Source organism: Tasmannia lanceolata, unplaced genomic scaffold (genome assembly GCF_043159265.1).
Source record: "Tasmannia lanceolata isolate RefF3 unplaced genomic scaffold, GAP_Taslan_0.1 ptg000020l, whole genome shotgun sequence".
In the NCBI taxonomy this organism is placed as follows: domain Eukaryota; kingdom Viridiplantae; phylum Streptophyta; class Magnoliopsida; order Canellales; family Winteraceae; genus Tasmannia; species Tasmannia lanceolata.
In genome coordinates, this window is record NW_027518697.1 from 11036256 (window position 1) to 11056390 (window position 20135).

Genomic DNA, 20135 nt, shown 5'->3' on the forward strand with positions numbered 1-20135 from the left:
TTTTCAACGATAACCCTGACTTTTCGAAGTCATCATCGACACCCCCTTAGTTTTCAATAATGCTTGTTATGTGACAGGGTGGATGGGAATGAAGAAATTGTCAGGGGGTGTCTTTGATGAATTTTGAACTGTAGGGTGAAAATTCAGGGGGTCTACTTCATGGACGGTGAAAAGTCAGGGGGTGTCGTTGATGACTTTGAAAAGTCAGGGTTATTGTTGAAAATGTCAAGAAAGTTGAGAGGGTGTATATGTATTTTTCCCTAAAATCTAAAGTGTGATGGAATGCATTGATTGACCGCGTTGATGGCCCAAGACTGGCCAATTTACTTTCATCTCTTTATTTCTTTGCCTTGGATTTAAGGCACAAATCTTCTACTGCACCTACTATAGTGGATTAGCATTTCTATACAAGGGTATTTTGCAACCAGTATAAAGAAGTGATGGAAGCTCAAATAGAAATCTATTAAAAAGGCTCCTTGCATAAATCTAAAAAATAACACTTTATTAACTAAACGTTAAAAGCACATTCATTACAACAAAATATGCACCTGAGTCTGAGAGAAATTCATCTGCCCAGGAAGCAAGAAATGGAAGTCAAATGGCTGTTTAACTCTGTTTCCCTGCCCATATTTCCAACTGTTGAGATTCTGCTACGCCGGCTGTGGCACTCTGGCAAAGAGGGGTAAAAGATATTGGACTATTATCCATGATCAACCACGCCGGCATTGGCAAGAAGAAATTCCCACACTGGAATTTTTGATGTGGAGTCAATCAGTTGGGATCTTATCAGTGCCCGCTTTCTCTAGACTTGCCATATATGTAATGTAAATGGTCCATAGAAATGAAAAGGAATTGCTCATCAATGGCTGCAAGAAAGGATACCAAGGGCAAAACTATCAAAAATCCGCTAAGTTATCGGATTATTCACAAACAAATAATCTTGAAAGTTACCTGTAGACGGACGGGGATGAATTTGAATGTGATGAAATCACATGCTGGCCAGTAGACGAGCCCATTTTTCATGGTGGGGATCAAGTCTCGCTTCAACCTGGCAACAATCTCAGAACCATTTTCACCTGTGTTTGGCAACCCATACAATAAATAGTATGAAGTAGTGAAAATATAAGAGCAAGCTTAGCGAAAGTGGGAGGTCTGATAAAATTCATCTAAAAGAATCAACTTTCTTTCTTTCCTTTTTTTTTTTGTGATAAAGATATAGATTAATGAAAAAGGATTCCAAATGCAAATCGAAGGCAAAGATTAACTTAAAAAGAAAGAGTCTCTAGATGGACCACATTCGGGAAGACAGTCAATTCATTAGCCCTACCAGAATAAGTGAAAGGGGAAAGGCTCTATACTCATCAATAAATTTGGCTAATCTCCACGGACCGTCACTAAACCCCCCACAACATAGCATTAGATGAGTTGCAGTCCACCTATAGACTCCCCTCCATCTGGTTATGGAAGGTGATCAATACCCTGTGGAGAATGCAGACCTTGGCCTAAAAGGAACCTGCTAAACAGTTCGGGCCTGAGAAGGAAAAGATGATTTTACCAAAGAAATCCTTAAAAACACCAAAAATACCTACTATGCCGGGGTTGCCAATGGAGCAGCAGTCAACGTTGAGTTTGAGCACATTCCTTAGAGGGGGTTTCCATCTAACTACCACTTTTGCTTTAGGCTCAGTGAAGCACAGGCGGGCACAGAAACTTTGACATCACGTGAGGTGAAGGCTTCATAGGATCTTAGAGTGACGAGTAAGGGTGAGGTTAAGGAGAAAGGTGGTGGGGTTTGGTTGCGGTGACCGAATGATGTGGTTTCGTTTAACAAGACTTGGTATTATTCAGTTAGACTAGCATAGGGAATGACAATGCAGCTATATTTTAGGTTGGATCTCATGTAAGGTTTGATATATTTGGGGGACGTCTTGTCCCCATGTACTGTTGCCATTATTGGCTTTATTAATAAATTGTCATCTTCTTAAAAAAAATATTTTTTAGGCAGTTACAAATTTGAAGAGGGGTTGGGTTGGAGTCTCTAGAGAAATATGATTTCCTTCCTCCTTGATGCTTTTATTTTGGGGAGTGATAAATTGACTCCCCAAATTGATAAATCGACTCCCCATGTGTCTTTCTCTCTCCTCTAGGTTAGTGAGAGAAAGAGGAGAGAGATAGACACATGGGGAGTCGATTTATCCATTTGGAGAGTCGAGTTATCACTGCCCTTTATTTTTTGAGCTGTAATTTTTATTTTTCTTCTCTGTACTTTCGATCATCTCGGACTTTTTTTAATGACCATTCGAAAAAAAAGTTACAATTTGAAGAGGGGGCAGCTAAAGTAGAGCACTTTGGAAGCTAAAAGATAGGGAATTTTGTAAAGCTGAATTAAAGCTAAAACAAGGATTTTGCAAAAGTGGCGTGCGGCTAAACTATAAGCAAGATTTACAAATTTTCTACCAAGGGAAAGGAAGTGATCATGCGGCTAAAAGATAGGAATTTGAGAGGGGGTAAGGAGCAGCTAAAAGGTAAGGAGTATGCGGCAAATTTGTAGGACTTTGCAGCTATTCTTTAGGAAACCAGAAGCTTTGCAAGGCTGTGTTCTGAGGCAAAGAAGAGGACTCAGCAAGGTGAAGGCAGGAGGCTCGGCTAGATTCTGATTGGCAGTAACCAGAACAGGAAACTAGTTGGGTTTCTAAGGACTTAAAAAACGTGGGGAGCAGGGACTGTAGTAGAAAATGTTCAGCAAAAATAAACATGGTTGTCTTGAGGTTGGCTGATTCCGATGGTTACAGGTTCAGTTAATCTGAACTTTTGAAAATGTTCAGTAAACCAGAACCGGAAACTAGTTGGGTTTCTAAGGACTAAAAAAACGTGGAGAGAAAGGACTGTAGTAGAAAATGTTCAGCAAAAATAAACACGGTTGTCTTGAGGTTGGTTGGTTCCGATGGTTACAGGTTCAGTATATCTGAACTTTTGAAGAGAAGATCACGACGGCATGCTAGAACACGAACAAAAATCTGATTGTTTCTGTTCAGATTCAAGAGGATTGATGTGAATGGAGACCTTGTGTTCAACAAGATGGAAACGATGGGAGAAAACCACTAGTGTTTTCGTTCAGAATGTTTTCATTCAGAATAAAATGGTTCGTTATCTTCAACATGCGGTAAGCAAAGACCAGTGAGAGAAGGAAAGCTTATTCCAAGCGTCCAAGCTTTCAATATCCTGCGCCTTGCATGGAGCAAGGAATAGAAACATGAACTATAACCCGAGCTTATTCAAAGTTCACAGTTGCAGTCCTCAACGAATAACAAGATAGAATGAAGAAACTCTTCTTTATTTCATAACCAAACTTGTATCTATTCATTACAATCATGAGCTTTTATAGAGCTTGGGGTGGTGGAAACCTACCCAAACTATTCTTCTAAATCAAGAAGACTTTATTTTATTGAAAATTAAAAAAAAAACAGAAAAGATCACGATTGTAGAACTCTCACAAGAAGACTTTCTTCCTACATAGTTCCAAAACTCAACTCCTAAAACTTCTCCAAGCTTCCTAACTGACTATTTATGTAAAACAACCAAACTTCTCACATTTCCTATTATTTCTCTTTCTTAATCAATCCCTCCTACCATCCACTCCATCCTAATCTTTGTCATCTCTCCTCTACAATCATTGTGCTTTATGGAATTTGTGTTGACATGAATGCTGCACGCCACATGTTTGATGAAATGTCTGAGAGAGATGATGTGCCTTGGAAGTCTCCTTTCCGCTGCAAGTTGAGGGCCTTGGGCCTCATGTAGTTCCCTGGATGGAGTGTTGTGAGTTGTTGTTGTGGGTTGATGTAGGTGCGCCCCTTTATGTCGGTGGTTGGTTGGTTTTTCGGTTGTTGGTTGGTTGGTGGAAAAGGTCCGTTTGGTTGGTTGTTAGTTTGTGATCATCGTTGGTTGGGTTGGGTTGTGGTTGTGGTTGTTTTGTTGGTTAGGTTGATCGTGGTTGACATCATCCATGTTGTGGTTGGTTGTTGGTTGGTTCTTCGCGTTGTTGTTTTGTTCCTTCCACGCTTGAGGTTGTTGGTAGACTCGCTTTGCGAGTCATGTTTGTTGATGCTTCTTCATGGTGAGTGCAGTTGCTTGGCGTAATTTTACGCTTTTATTGTAGTTGTAGTGGTTTGAGTTGCAATCCACCTTCTTGGTGCTTCTACACGTGTGTAGTTGCCTTGCGTAGTTTTACACATTCATTGTGGTTGTTGTGGTTTACATTGCAATCCACTTTATTGTTGTTGCTGGCTATATGTCCAGTCGTTAGCGTTGCTTTCGGCCTTGTTGTTGTTGTGGCTATATTGCCCGGTCGTTTGCGTTGCTAACGGCCTTGTTGTTGTTTCTCCCAGGCGACATGCTGTGTGGCTGTCGTTGGTTAGTTGTTTTCCCAGGCGACGTGTTGTTTGGCCGTCGTTGGTTGGTTGTTGTTGTGGGCTGATTTTATATCGCCCTGTTTGTTGGTTGGTAGTTAGTTCCTCTCACCTTTCTGGTGGTTGAAGTTCTTCTATTGGCAATGTGTTGTTCACCTGATCTCTGTTTGTGGTGCTTCGTCGTTGCTCGTGTAATCGCCTTTGGTGTGCTTATTTTGTTCGCGATGCATTGTTGTTTCCCTGCTGAGGCGCTTCTGTTCGGTCGTTGTTGATATGCAGCTTAGTTAGCTGTGCTCTTATTCAGGGGGAGGCTCTGTGCTGATTAATCTGGAGGTAGTGTTGATTCAGGGGGAGCTGTTATTTTTTTGTGGCCATTGATCTCGTCGTTGTTCTCACTATGGCCGTTGCTTTTTTTGTTATGCGTTTCATTATGTATTTACCACACCAAGCTTGAGGGGGAGTGCTGTACTAATCGGGCTGTGTGTATGGAGATTATTGCTTTTTTGTTGTATGGGTATTATAGTTGTTTGTTGTACTTTTCTTTGTAACAAACTGGAGTTCTATGATATACACTCCTGCTTGAGGGGGAGTGTTAAAGAGTGTTAAAGGGTAGTTTAGTCATTACGTGTATTGTGAGGGGTATTGTAGTCTTTGTACCATGTTGCCCTACTTTGGGCCTATATAATCGTATTCATGGGAGGATTCCTTAGTGGAGAATCTCTCATCTTCTCCCTCACTCGTCTTCTTCCTCTCTTTCATTATCCACATTCTAACAGAAGCTGACAGATTTAATAATAAGATCAGCAAGCTATAGCTCAAACCATACTAATAATAAATACATATATGCATTCCTGTATGGCATTGGAATCCAATGCATGACTCCCCAATCTTATAAAGGAGGGACGGCTACCCTACAAATCCCATATAAGCCAATCATTTTAAAATAAATTCTTCCTGTCACTAAATGATGGGGCTTGAATATCTAAACCACCCACCCAGCCAGTCGAAAAGATACAAAAAAATGAAAACTTACAAATGTGAAGAGGGAGAGAAAATGTTGAGTCAGAATAATCCATCACACACTTTTGGTGCTACTGCTAACAGGTTAAATCAGCCATTTAAACAATGGACAAAGAAATGAATGAGGATACTAAATAAAAACTTCTAATTTCACAGCACTAAAGTGTAAGACATTACGTAAAAACTTCTAATTTCCAGGCACTTAAGTGTAAGTTATTTGATGTCCCAAGTGGATATTAATGTAATTCATAAACAATTCTGAAGTGAAATAAATCCTAGTTTAAAATTATTTTAATAGCCCCACAACTTGAATAAATGAAAAAAGAAAACAAAATCCAATGAAGAAAGTAATAGACATGACAAACTGAAGGCAGGAGATATATGGTGAACTTCAGTAATTTTTCCTAATGTCCATGAGAAGGCTAAATAAATTGGTCACATTTTCCAATAGCAATGAACTGGAGGGAATATAATCATAACAAAACAACGCAACTACATATCATAAACATTTACTTAAAAAGTGTTATGCGTATGAAAGCAAGGAAGTGATTTTTCTGTACCTTGTAGACCTGCATTCACAGAAAAGAAAATAGTAGTCATAATAGGTCCATAGACAGTTTGACCTAAAACAAGTTTCTTCAAAGTAGTGACTATATCCCGCTTTGGTAGAATTTTTGAGACAAAATTAAACCATAAATGCAACGAAGGTCCCGAGATTAGCATTCCGTATCCAGCCATACGCAACGTCCTTATCGGGTCAAAGGAATCTGAAGATGTAAGTGTAATCATCTGGGAAAATTTTTACACAAACAAATTAGCCATTGACAATGTAAACTACCGTTGACGACATTGCTTAAATAATCTATTTAAATGAAAATCCCAAGTTACAGAGATAGTAAAAATGGGATGCTAATAATTGAACCCATTTAGAATTTATAGCCTTTTGAAGCCTATTTCTATTGTGCTGAAAGGATAGAAAAAAGGCATAAGCCATTCAACACCAATAGAATATTATGAAACCACAACAGCCTTTTAAAACAGAATATGATTAATGCATTATAGAAAGGAATAATAAATCAAAGAGAATAAATACAGTACGAGTCGATACATAAACAGGTCATAATTAACACGAGCAATCAACTGCATATCTGACTTCACACCATGTACATACCACAATTTATCAAAAGCCAAGGTCTATTGGATATATCAAACAAAGAAATATACAAAAATGCGGGTCAACACGCCGGTCAAAGTGGCAAAATGGCATTTAACAAGAACCTAATGAAATTGTAATTGGTTAAAGGATTCACCATGAGAACAGAGAAAATGACTGGTAAACATGATCAAATGGCATTTGACTAGAATTAAGTCGAATGATAATTAATCAATTAATTCACCATGAGAACCCCCATTGGAAGGAAAATATTTTGATGGTCGTATATTGTTGTTGTACAGAACTAAGGGACAAGCCAAACTTAATTTTGCATCAACATTTTCAAGGAGTTCAGTGGATCTATAAAATAAGGAGATTGGTGTTCCATGTTGGTATCAATTGACTTAGTTGTAATTCTTTGCTGCTTCATTTTCTCCATGAATATGTTTACAATAGTGACACATTGCATTCAAATGGTCCAAGAGAGAATACTAGTCACTCATACTGCAAACGGAGCCAGGATGATTACGAGCCAGTCACAAGGAACTTTTGACCACAATAATTAAGGATGATCTCTAGAAGGATTCCGCTAGTAAAGAATAGTGTGACATTATCACCATTTCCACGGAAACATAAGACTGCCAGGTGTATGTGAGACACTTCTCACTTGATGCACAAATTCCCTTCCTGTTGCAATGAATACAGATTGTGGGTGATGTGATAAAACCATTGGAAATCCTTTTGCTTTTCTAAACTGCCACTTTAGAGCCTGTTTAGTAAGTTGCAAAGAAAAAAAAAATCTGCAAGATAATTTTTGTTTTCACTGTTTTCCTAGAAAAAAAAATAACTGTTTGGTTCAGCTTTCCTATAAAAAACTATCTCCTCTATGTTCTTCCTTGTTATGAAACAGAAGTAAGCAAAAGCGAAGAGTCGGGGAAAAAAAGGGGGAGTGAATTAATTTTTTAAGAAATTATCAATGAAGATCAATGTGGAACATAAGGGTCCATGGGGCCAGGGGAGAAGAAAAGAGCAGAAAGGAGATTTTTAGGAGAAGAAAAGTGGATATCGTTTTTTTTTTTTTGAAAATAATAAAAGTGGATATCTTGATTATTCAAGAATCTTAAGTTAGAGGAACAATTGCTAAGGAGATATGGGGGCAAGTTAAGATCTCAAGTGGAGGATTTATTGTTCTGTGGAACGTTGATCTGGTCAAAAGAGAAGTGAAATCCATCGGAGATCTGAGTTGCCCAGTTACACAAAGTAATATGGTACTATATATAGAATCATTAGAAGATAAATTCAAAATTAAACAAAATCCAGTAATACTAGTTTATTATTAGTTTTCTCATTCTTTTATCTACAAGTTTAATGGATCCCCTTTGAACATGGAACGCAATGTCTTCCAATAACCTCATGATGTTTGTAAAGGCTGACGAGCCCTAATTGTTCACATAAAAAGAACCTTTGACACTAAATCTTTTGTAGGGTTGGAAATTAGTAAAAGCAAAATACTGGCACCAACCAGGAATACATTTCCCAAGTCTTACATAGAGCAGTTTGTGAGACTTACGGCAGGGCCATTAAGTTCCAAATTATACAAAAATACCTTCAAATGTGTCAATTTGTAATGATTTCATCTAAGAAACATTCAAAAGGAGATTAATAGACATAAGATGGTAAAGATTTAAGGTCTGTAAAAAAAATAGAATGGGGTGTGGTAGCAGCTTGCAAGGGTGGTGGTCCCTGGGCATGGTGCTCTGATATCATGTTAGTAGAAGAAGGGAATGAGAGAAGAATGTGAGAGAGATAATCTCTATTTCACCAATATGATACACACACACACACACACACACACACACACACACACATTTAAGTACAAGATTAGGGTAAATCGGTGAAATGACCAATATATCCTCAATATAGCGCAGTACATATAATGGAATGAATGTAGCTTTATTAGTGGCTTCAACTTGTTTGTCAATGTCAGACTCTCCCCCCTCTAACATCAGTCGATCTCATCAAACAAAAATGAATTGAACTTCCTATAACATGGAAAATATCATGCCATGGCAACCTAAGCCAAATGGTCTTCTATCTTTCAAGTTAGCTTAACACAAAATAGTAATCAAATTCACAAAGTAAGATGGACTGAGCTAGTTTGGCATAAAGGAAACATCACAATACACTGTTTTAGAAAAGGCAGGAAATTCCAATTCCATTCAAGCTACAAACGAATGATGAGTACCAAATTCAGGCATAATATGGACTACACATGTGTCAGTGGTTTATCATGCGGTAAATAATGTTAATCCCTCCTTTTGTGCTACTCCTACTCCTATGGAAGTAAGAAGATAAGAAAACGTGAATCTGAACTTAAACGTAACTGAGAAGGGCATTAATAGGATGTTTAGGGGGGTGGGGGCCCTCTCACATATGGCAAGTGAAGCCCCCTAAATGCTACTATACTTTTTTTTTTGAATGGTAGTATGATATATTAAAGAAGACTGAGGGAGTCCCCCTTACAGAACTAGAAGAGAAACAAAAACAAAATACAGCAACTGAGAGATGAAATTAAGGAGGGAGAAAATCATAAAGAGTGAGAACTTGATTTGACACTCCATCTTTTGCTAACTTATCAGCCACCTCATTAGCCGATCTTCTCACCTGCTGAAAAGATACCGACATATCTTGGACGAGGTCCTTAATCTCATCAAAATATTGAAGAAAATGCCAAGGGGGATCCCGCGAGCCTCTGAGCCATCTTATAACATTCAACGAGTCCCCCTCCACCACACATCTAACTGAGCGCCCCTTTAACAAACTTAAAAAGCCTTGATGCACTGCCCTGACCTCTGCCTCGTTCGAATCAGCCCTACCGATGGGCCCCGAAAAAGCCTGGAGGACTACACCGTTACTATCTCTTAAAACACCCCCAATCCCAGCTGGTCCAGGGTTCCCCATACTGGAACCATCGAAGTTGAATTTAACGATTCCGGCAGTAGGGGGGCTCCATTTAGGGGTTAAAACAGGCCTGGTTTCCTGACTCTCGCAGACCAATGTCCACCCTTCCCACAGGTCATAGGCCGACACAAATCTGAATAAAGGGAGTGCCCTTGCCCAAGATATAATCAGAGTAATGACCTGAATAAATAGTAAAAGAGGAGATTTAGTTTTCCCTACAAAAACTCGGGAATTCCTTTCTTTCCAGATGACCCTAAATGCTACTATACTAAGAAGGGATTTATGGCGCGCCCTATTAGTAAGGTTAATAAGGACATGAGAGGGCGCGTAAAGGTTTTGAAGCAAGCTACGGCTTCTTTAAAGCCCCCCATCTTCTATGTAAAACCAACCCAGAATCCATAGCTCATATTTTCTCCAGGTGCACTTATTCTTTGTAGATTTTGTGACTTATAGTGAAGCCCCCTAAACACCGCTATGCTACGAAGGGTGTTTATGGGGCACCCTATTAAAGAAGGCTAATAAGGGCATGAGAGGTAAAGGTTTTAAAGCAGGCTACGGCTTCTTTAAAGCCCCCTATCTTCTATGTAAACTCAACTCATAATCCATAGCTCATATTTTATCATAGTGCACTTATTCTTTGCAGATTTGGGGATTCATTCTCAGAATACTATGTTACTAGAGTAACCAATTACATGAAAGTCCAAATGGATTCTGCCATCGTGAACCCTAGAACTGAAGCCAAAGAGATACTTCACCTAGTTGAAACTGAATCATGAATGAAACCCTCATATCACTGAATGGCTGTCTTCATGAACCCTAAAGTGAGGCTGAAGAGATACTTCACACATTTGAAATTGGGTCGTGAATGAAGTAAATCAAAGACCGACATAAAGCTCACATCAGAGGCCCAATTAAGCATACCTACATCAGCATCTTCTCAATATTTTAACAGTGATTTGAAGTTTGAACTGCGACTGAGAAGAATTTTCAAGAGTTTCTAGGTTATAACAGATTCATTACTCGCTCGTAAAATCAGCAGATACTGAATGGAAAGAAAGCATTTGAATAGCATAGTGTACTCCTTATAGAAGATGAATACGGTGGAAAATCAGAATCAAGAGTTGTAGCTGGCCTCCTTTCTATACCCAGAATTACTTTCCAATTTATGGTGATGATATTCTACTCTGTAGCTCTCTAACAAACTATGAAAGAAAAGGATACAAGAAAAAGTCTTTAATTACTCATATGGGTTCCCCCATTTTTTTTTCAACATACCCAAATCATCCATGAGAGCATGCATTTATGCAAGATTCTAGAACTACAAATACAAAAGGGAAAATAAAATGTGCAAGAAGAACAGAAACCCAAAAAAAGATAGCCAATTAAGCAACAGAGAGAAAGAGTGTCCAATATTCCAAAAACAAGAAAAATCTCACAAAGAAAGGAATCAGAAATCTAGGTCTTACCTGAGAGGAGACATCGGCCGCCACGAAAATAAAGCCAGCAGTGAGGCTCTTTGTGAGAACTGGGTGGGTTTCAATCATGCCCATATACCAACTCACCAATCCATTTCTCGAAGAATAAGAAGAAATAGATGAAGTTATTTTGGATTCTCCATGATGGTTCTTGTAAAGTAGAGGAGATCGATTATAAGCTCTCAAGTGTTGTGTGCCCCAACGAGAAATATAATAAGAAGGAGAAGAAGAGAAGGGCAAATGTCTATGCAAAACGCCATTGAAGCAGAGTCTGCTACAATTTCTTAGAAAGCTCCCACTCATTCTCACAAGTCACAGAGAGAGAGCGAGAGAGAGAGAGAGAGAGAGAGAGTTTTTTTTCCGATTCCGAGTTTGGTGGGAAGGTGCCGTGCTTAAAAATAGACAGTTTGTCGTTTTATTACATATGGATTTTGGTTTCGACTGAACAAAGCTTGATGGATCAAGGGCTAGGATCATTCGGTCAAAGTTTGACCAAATCAGAATTGGGGCCTACTGTCTCATGTGTTTGCACAAAAACAACAACACATGTCTAACTTAACTTCACCTAACTATTGAGGGTAGGACCCACTACTCTTTTTTTATTTTTTATTTTTTATTTTTTATCTTATGTCGAGAGGTTTTCAGTCCATGAACTTGGCCTTTTATGGGTGGGAAATATCACGGTTTCTCTGAGAATGGTTCACTGCTTGAGGATAAATTCACCCATTTTATCTCTCAGAGTGGGGAGATATCATTTCTCTTTTTATAGTTGTATTAATTAATCACTTTTTTTAGTGTGTCAATGGTGATATAAGCCATTGATATTGCAATGTTGATCCAAGCCAAATCGTAACACTTGATTATAACTCTTTGATCGGGCTTCCTAATACCGCTCTCAGAAAAGCTGATGAGATGACACTAATTTTCGTAGGAATCCTGTATGTCAACTTTTATTGGGCTATTTGGTTTGCAACGGGGGTGCAACTCGGGTAGATTTTTGGGAATTCGGGTTGGGCTTTCACCTTAAAATCGGGACAGGTTCAGGTTCGGGTTCGGGTTGATTCCTATTCATTTTTTAGCAAAAGCTCAACCTCACCTGACCCTAGCTTGCAAGAAAGGAGTTTAAAGAGATGAAAAGGAAACGTAAGATGGAAATGTGTTTCAAGAATGTGATCAAAGTATCATCCCACTTCACCCACATGGAAAGAGCTATTGGGCGGCAACTAATTCGTCTCTCTCCCTCTAACATTCTCTCTCAAGTTTTCTATTCATGTATTTGATGGTTTTTTTAATTTATTGAAACTCTAACGATTAGAACAAGTAGGGTTCACCTATAAGGCCTAATGACAAAAAAAAGATTTTCCTGAAAAAGATTTCCTGGGAAAACCAAGGTGGAAAGACTCGTCCTACCACAGTATCAATTAAATATTTTTGAGAAAACACTCAAATTCAATTTTCAATTGGGACTTAAAATTTACGATCACCTATAAGGCCTAATTTGGATTGGAAGAAAAACATTTCTGATAGGAAAATTTTTTCTTTTTACAATTTAGAGAGAAATGATATGATTATGGCTAACTTCGAGGGATATTATCATAAATTAAAGGCCCTTCTAAGTAAAAAAAAAGAATAGGATTGGCTCAAGTTTATCTTTTTTTGTGTGTAAAAATGTAGAATACCACAAACCCGGTCCCTGAAACATGAATAAATGCGGAAAATCGGTTTAAAAATGGCTGCATTTATCCTGGATTTTCAATATGGGCTGGAAGTCTCCCTCTAGTTAGCATTTTGTTTGTACTACTGTTCCAAGCAGCTAATGTTTCTCCGGTAGAAAGATCCCATTTCATAATCAGACAGCATAAGGTTCAATGTCATCTTATTTGCTTGTTCCAGGATTCCCCACATATCTTAACATCAATATCTTTGTTGGTACATAAACTTAACATGTATATGCCTTTTGTTTTCACATCAAAAGCCTCACATACAGCTTACAGTACAGAAATATCTTACTTCAACATCCGAAGTTATATGGCACCGGACCTTTCTCTGGTCCCTTGAGCCGGGGATTGTTGTAGAAACTGGAGTTTAAGAACATGAAGAAAACAAATCAGTTGTATCTCAAAGTAACATAGGATTAGCTTCAAACAGAGAGTATTGCTATCAATGCTTTATACACTCATACTGGAAAATTTCTTTACTCTATTACTGATTTTTCTATTATAGTTTCACAGGTAAACTTGAGCAAATGTAAACCTGAAAGGGGTCTGAATTTGTCCCCTTATCAAGTTATCATGTGTCAATCTCATGGGGAGCACTGGTCACTGCTTTTTTCTTTTGAGGACATCATGAGACCAGTCGTAATGGTCCCTAAATATCATATCAGCCTAGACTGATATGTTATCGGCCGATGTGGCCAATATGATATTCGATATTCCGTTCCGTGATCCCGAAACATGTAAAATGCCCCCAAATTCATGCTGGTGGTACATATGCAACTGTGGTTTAAAAAAATTGTCAACATTGCTAACATCATGTCTCCTTTGTGCATACAAATAAATGAATGTGAATTTCTTAGCAGATATTGGATACGGTTGTATGAGACACTCCTGCATAAGTCCAACTGCCTTAGAGATGGGAAACACTTGTACATGGAAGTAGTGCACTAATCCAATGGTATTTTAATCACTTGAAAGTATTATGGTTCTCTAGATAATAGTTATAAGTTTGGGTTTGTATAGTTACAAGAGCGGCAAGCGAATGCGAAAAGCGATGAGCAAAGCAGAGGCGGGAAGGGAAGGGCCTAAAAAAGAAAAACTGCGGGAAGCGAAATGCACTGAGCTAGCAATGATGAAAATAACAAAGAAATGTGTGGGTGTCGTACGAAGCAAATGTGAATCTCATGTAATAAGCCTCATTAGAAGTGGACAAGAATTGTATGTAAAGAGATAGGATTATAGTAAGTTAGTGAGGGAGGGTTAGTGTTTGTTAGGGTCACAAGTAGTTAAAGAGGACTTTGTGGATGATTTAGAATTACATGTTTTTTAAGGATTTATACTTTTTTACAATCTTGATAAGTTTTATCTGAAACATAAGATGGGGGTTTTTAAGTTTTGACTGCCGTCCATTTTTAAATGCACTCCCTTGCATTACCAAAGGGGGGAAACACACTTTTAGGGAAAATATTAGCTAAATAGGAAGCGTATTCTTAATTAAGTGGAAAAATGCTAGATGCACATTTCCGCTAAATTTGAGAAGAAGAATTGAGCTTTGGATGCAAGCTTATGACCCCAGTGCTTCCAGTAACTACGGTTTGTACTTATGAAGTTGTTAAATGAACAAATTTCATTGGGTTTTTGTATTTCTGAGTCAAATGGCCAAGCATCATTGTGTGATTGGGTAAGATCTACTTTGTTTGTTTTGAGTTCAGTTAATTTCTCATTCAGTTCAGTTCAGTTCCCGGTGTCATTAGTTTTTTATTTTTATTTTTTATGAATGGCTTACCAGTGTCATTAGTTAATTATAAAGCGCATAATAAAGTTTCACAAACACAAATATTAAATTATTTGGCTATGTGTACAGTTAAATTATTTTTCTATGATTTTTTTTTTCAATTCATATTCTTAAACTGTGGAATACAATATTTTTCATTTTTAGGTTTTAACTTTTATCATATTTCCAAATTGTAGAGGTGAAAGAACATGTAATGAGAGAGTTCTACATTTTAGTATTACTGATGATAAATAGCTTTTAGTTATTGACAGCTAGTGGGAATTTTAAAGCAATCTGATGAAGATATCTTCACTGCCTGGCTCAATTTGAAGAGGATGTTAGTATGAGAACATGTGCTTACAACCGAAAATGTTGACAATGTTAGATTGTTGAATACTCTGCTTTGAATGTACCTGACATGGCTGACCTTGCATCATGGTTTAAAACACCACTCATCAGACCAAAACTCTTCCAATTCAAGTTGACTCCAAGCTTAATTTTGGATGAATAAACTTTTAGGATACAATTAAAATAAAAAATATGGTATAATTTCAATAAATTCACTCTTTTCCACTTTGGGTGAACCAACTTTTAGGGTCCAATAAAAACACAAACTACTTGATCAAGGTTCAATAAAGTCACTCTTTTCCAGCTAATTTGTAAAGGACTCGGGTGGGTCTGATTCAAGGTCCGACAACACTCAGGCCTATTTCTACCTCAGGCATTTTTCAAACACTAGATTAGATGTAGGTATGCTTTCTAGGATTTTACTGCAAGCAGCCTCCAATTGTTAGAACTGCCTTCAGTAGGATTCTTCCTTAATGTTTTCATCCTTAAGGGTAATTCGGACACCCAACGTTCCCTCAATGGAGAGTTCAGAGAATTTAGATTTTTCAGTTAATGATAAAACAGGACATGGCCTCCTGGTTAGAAAATTGACCAATCCAAGTAGGATATCTTGAGGCCTACATGGATTGTATTTCATTCTTTTCATTTTTCAACTTTTCTTTTTCTAGTTCATATCAAATCTGGGGCTAAAAATGCCGAGAAATCCATGTTAGGGGTAGGAGTATTAAAGAGTTTTCTTTTTCGAGTTCTTATCAAATCTGGGCTAAAAATGCTGAGAAATCTATATCTAGGGGTAGGAGTATGAAAGAGAGATAGTTGAGGGAGCTGGTGATGGAACTTGGGAACCTATCATCGTCTTATCAACATTGAAATGTGTTAACATTTGCAACTAGATCTATACCCTCAAGTTCAATTTGATGGCTTTGGAAAGATGTGTAAAAATCACCTATTAGCTTAAATTTTCATGCAGAGTTAAGAAATTGATTATAGACAGTTTCTCAGGTAGCCAAGATGAGCTCCTTTAGAATACTAGTCCTTATCACGACAAACAAGGGATGACCTTCACATGAAGGCAGACATTAAGTTGAAAAGGAAAAAAAAAATCTCCCATGTAGATCTGTAAGAGGATGTTCATATGGTTCTCCATCAAATTTCGAATCATGGGGAGGGATAAGTTCAGAGACCGAGGAAGATAATTAATCTAAGGGTTGAAATTAGTCTCCAAGATCTTGGTTGAAGAACTTTATTACCATTATATTTTGGATTCAAAAGAAAACATGGTGATCATACTTTTTTCCCCAAAAAAAACAAAAGGAGGCACCGTGAAACCTTGGTTAAAAACATTGCTGAGTGACATTAGACAGGAGATTCCCCTTCTAGTTACCATGCCATATGATTATAGGGATGTTATTCACATCACAATAAATGTCATTTGTTGTGAGGACTACGTTAGCATAGATAACCACCTCTCGTCAAAGGGAAGAGTTTAGAAGAAAAGGTTTCTAATCCATTTAGCAATAAGAGGATTAACTGGCAAAGGTATTGTCAAATTCTTTCTGGTGGGAATTTTGTTCTTCAAGTGCAAAAGGTTTTGATGTTCCATCTGTCATGGTGTTTTATTAGGGAAAGAAGCGACAAAATGAATGTTTTCGGTTATAGGATGAAAGGAGGGATTGGAAGGAGAGGAGCTCGGTAGCCTGAGTGAAGTATTCCAAAGCAAACGAGTAATGGATGTGCGACTTTTTCATTTCCAACATAGTTGTCATTCAGCTGTCATACTTTGCTAACATAAATACCGAATCTTCTTATTTACACATTTGTTTTGTTCATTTTATTTCCTTAATTTTAGAGATTCTAACAACATTCATCTTGTGGGGCACTTTACGTCCTAATACTAAAAGGAATATTTCGGAAGGAATATTTCGGGTCTTAGAGATACAGAAAAGGATTATCAGAACAGAACTCAACAAATAAGAGATAAAGGATTTCACTACCTTGGGCGTGGGAAAGAAGACAGGCTAGGAGGAATGGTCCCACAAAGATCATTTTTAGAAACATCACTGCAACATTTATATGCCAAGATTCAGTCATACATTAACCACAAGCAAAAATAATGCATAAGATCAGGGAAACAAAAAGGATGAATTGGATTTTTATTGCTTACAAAACTTCAAGATTTGGAAGGGAGTCAAGCTCTCTCGGAATGGGTCCTGTCAGCTTATTGTTGTTCAAGCGCCTGTGGTCCATATAATCAAATTTAAAAGGATACTTTAACTTTCCAAAATCAAAGAATTACAAATTCGCAGCTACACAAAACAATCTTAATTATCAAAATTCAATAGTTTTATTGTCTAAGAGGAACTTACAAGAATACCTTTCAAAAAAAGAAAAGAAAAAAAAAAAAACCACTTACAAGAACATAAGCGATTTCAACTTAGCAAAAGATTTTGGGATCTCTCCTTTGAATTTGTTGTCGGATAAATCGATGCTCACAAGGTTCTTTAAATTACCCAAGTTCTTAGGGATAGTCCCTTGAAAATTATTCATGAAAAGCTGCCTGCAGTACATAAAACAGAGAACAAGATCATCCCAATCAAAGGTTTTACTCCAATGACACTACCTCAACACCATATTTGTACACTTAAAGCACCAAAAAGAGAAATGAATTGCAGAAAAACAAAACAAGGAATTGAGAGATTAATTAATTAATTACAAGTATTGGAGATGATGGAGTCGACCAAGCTCGGCCCCCAGACGACCGGTAAGATTAGCATTACCCAAATCACTGCAAAGCCCACCATTTTATTTTTAATTTGAGAGAAAGAGAAGGGATGAAACAAGGAGATGGGTATAGAAAGAGTGATATTTATGTGACTCACATTCGGATCAAGTGACTTTGGTTATCACACATGACGTGGAGCCAGCTGCATGGATTGAGGAGGGTGGGATCCCAGCTCTGTAGGACATTGTATGGATCAGAGACCCTCATTTTGAAGGCGTTGAGAGCATTTCCTGAAAAACCCAAATGGGAAAAAGCTTTTTCAGAGAGAGAGAGAGAGTCTGTATCACAGAATGAATGAAGAGGGTTTTATGATGAATGCCTTCGGAATTCATGGATATGGCTGGAGAAGCCCAGAGGGTAAAGAAGATCAACATTACTATCAATGGAACCATCTTAGAAGCCATGAAAGTTGAGTGCATAAAGAGAAAGAAGCAGAGAAAAGAAGGGAGTTCTTGGTGTTTTTATGGATGAGAAAAAATTGGGGAAGAAGAAGAAACCATTGAAAGAAGAAGAAGAAGAAGAAGAAGAAGTAGTCACAAGAGAGAAGACAAATTTCAAATTCGGAGGGAGTGAACGGTCAGAGATAGTGGGTAGACCTGGCAAACGGGTGGGTCGGGCCTGGTCAACCCGCGGGTGCGGGTCACACGGGTCGGGTCAGGAAGTGACCCGCATTTTTGCGGGTCAGAATTTAGGCGACCCGCGCGGCCCGTGGGTGAGCCGGGTCAATCCGCGGGTCACCTGCAAATTCAAACAGTTATTTATTTTGGGAAATGTTATCACTGGATTTTGATGAGGGCGGTATGGCCGGCACCGTGGGATGATCCAAACCGTCCATTAGATGACCCACAGGCTAAATAGATTAGCATGACAAGTGATTTCAATAGGTTGATCCTAACCCTCCGATCTATAGAGGGTTAGGATCAAGTGATCAACCCCCTAACATTCAAATCGGAGGGTTGGGATCAACCTATGGTGCTAGCCATAACCTATTCAGGCATCAAACCCTTAAAAAATAGATTAGCATGACAAAATCACCATCCTTTGCATTAGAAAAAAAAGCCATCTAACTAGATTAGCATAACAAAATCACCACCCTTTAAAAAGCCCAGTGACCCACGGGTTGACCCGACCCGACCCGTGTTTTTGGGGGTTGGGTCGCCCGTGGGTTAGTTTTGACGGGTCACTAAAACTCAGACCTGTGCCCGCAAATTTGCGGGTGGGTGAGGTCGACCCGCGGGCACGGGTCACGTATGCCAGGTCTAATAGAAGGGGTCAAAAACAGGTTAGATCTTTGTCTGGGACCCACTCCGATAGAAACACAGAGATCGATAATTCTTTTTCAATGTGAGGTCCCTGCTAGGGACCATCGCATAGAGCAGCAACCTCAGATGATTTAAATGAATAAAATAAAATTTTGTTATAAAGTTAGCCTATGTGGCTGCTCTCTAATGCAACAGCTGGTCCGCAACAAATCCATACAAACCCAAAATAATCCATTCAACTCATTGTCTTCATGGAAATCTAATTGCATTATTAAAAACAAAAGAAAATTAAACTAATAATAAAAATTATTAAAAGAATAAAGGAGTGCAAGAAGAAAATGAACAAATTGCTTAACGAAGATCACAATGAAACATGGAAACCCAACTTGCATGCATTGATTTATTTGGTGAACAGACTTGGAGATTGATTGGAAGATAATCTGTATTTAATTCCATTTTAAACATCTCTAGAAGAACGCAAATAATTTAAAGGGGAAGAAGAATCCACAACTCTAGAAGAACGCAGAATAAGTAAAAGATAGAATAGGAAAGTAAAGTAGAAAAAAAGTTTGGTAACTTAGCATGTAGGGAAACGGAAAAGATTTATTTATGAAGTTTTATATCGTAATTTATGGAGGAAATCAATTTACGTTTTGTAACTGCCCACAGGGGCCTCTGGAATAAATAGAGATCACATGCAAAGCATTTTTACAGCTATCAGCACTACTGTATTTTGATGAGGGCACTCCCCATTTTATTAAAAGAACGATATGGCCCGCACCATAGGATGATCCAAACCATCCATTAGATGGGCCATAGCCTAAATAGGTTGTGTCCCAAAATTCATTTCCATAGGTTGATCCTAACCCTCTGTTTTAACAAGATGCGCGGAAGCATCTTGTCGTGTAGTATTTAAATGTAAGAAATGACAAGATGCTTCCGCGCATCTTAGTAAAACATTGCAGTGTTTATGAGATTTTACATATGATGAAAGCCCTTGTAGTTTTCAAAAAGTATTGTACGGACCACAGTATAGGATGATACAAACTGACTATGTGATGGGCCACAACGTAAATAGGTTGTGCCCCAAAACATTTTTTCCATACGATGATCCCAACCTTCTTATCTATAGAGGAACTGGTTATTACGGAAACCTCAATAGATCAGAGGGCTAGGATCAACCTATGGAAATGATTTTTTGGGGCACAACCTATTTACATTGTGGTCCATCACATG

General features: G+C 38.1%; 2 protein-coding genes across 2 annotated transcripts; both read right to left on the minus strand.

The window, feature by feature from the left end:
- Positions 1 to 441: 441 nt before the first annotated feature.
- Positions 442 to 11387, minus strand: LOC143854719 (uncharacterized). The gene is made up of 4 exons (XM_077364818.1): positions 11010 to 11387; positions 5990 to 6218; positions 952 to 1076; positions 442 to 866 (listed from the first exon to the last, which is right to left on the minus strand). The coding sequence occupies exons 1-4, from the start codon at positions 11319 to 11321 to the stop codon at positions 768 to 770; spliced, it is 765 nt and encodes a 254-aa protein (XP_077220933.1). The 5' UTR covers positions 11322 to 11387; the 3' UTR covers positions 442 to 767.
- A 1495-nt stretch (positions 11388 to 12882) lies between these two features.
- Positions 12883 to 18108, minus strand: LOC143854720 (uncharacterized). Its single transcript, XM_077364819.1, has 7 exons — positions 17957 to 18108; positions 17735 to 17867; positions 17569 to 17640; positions 17269 to 17412; positions 17020 to 17091; positions 16850 to 16915; positions 12883 to 13096 (listed from the first exon to the last, which is right to left on the minus strand). Exons 1-7 carry the CDS (start codon positions 18054 to 18056, stop codon positions 13030 to 13032), a joined length of 654 nt encoding a protein of 217 aa, XP_077220934.1. The 5' UTR covers positions 18057 to 18108; the 3' UTR covers positions 12883 to 13029.
- Positions 18109 to 20135: the final 2027 nt, after the last annotated feature.

Bases quoted from the DNA above. Each gene is read 5' to 3' on its own strand.
- LOC143854719 (XM_077364818.1), bottom strand. From the start codon at position 11,321: ATGAGTGGGAGCTTTCTAAGAAATTGTAGCAGACTCTGCTTCAATGGC. The intron at 1,077-5,989 runs GTACAGAAAAAT...TGCCAAACACAG, and splicing joins TGTGAATGCAGGTCTACAAG to GTGAAAATGGTTCTGAGATT. The intron at 867-951 runs GTAACTTTCAAG...CCTTTCTTGCAG, and splicing joins TCATCCCCGTCCGTCTACAG to CCATTGATGAGCAATTCCTT.
- LOC143854720 (XM_077364819.1), bottom strand. From the start codon at position 18,056: ATGCACTCAACTTTCATGGCTTCTAAGATGGTTCCATTGATAGTAATG. The intron at 17,868-17,956 runs GCATTCATCATA...TGGGTTTTTCAG, and splicing joins CATATCCATGAATTCCGAAG to GAAATGCTCTCAACGCCTTC. The intron at 13,097-16,849 runs GTAGTGAAATCC...CTTAAACTCCAG, and splicing joins TCTTCTTTCCCACGCCCAAG to TTTCTACAACAATCCCCGGC.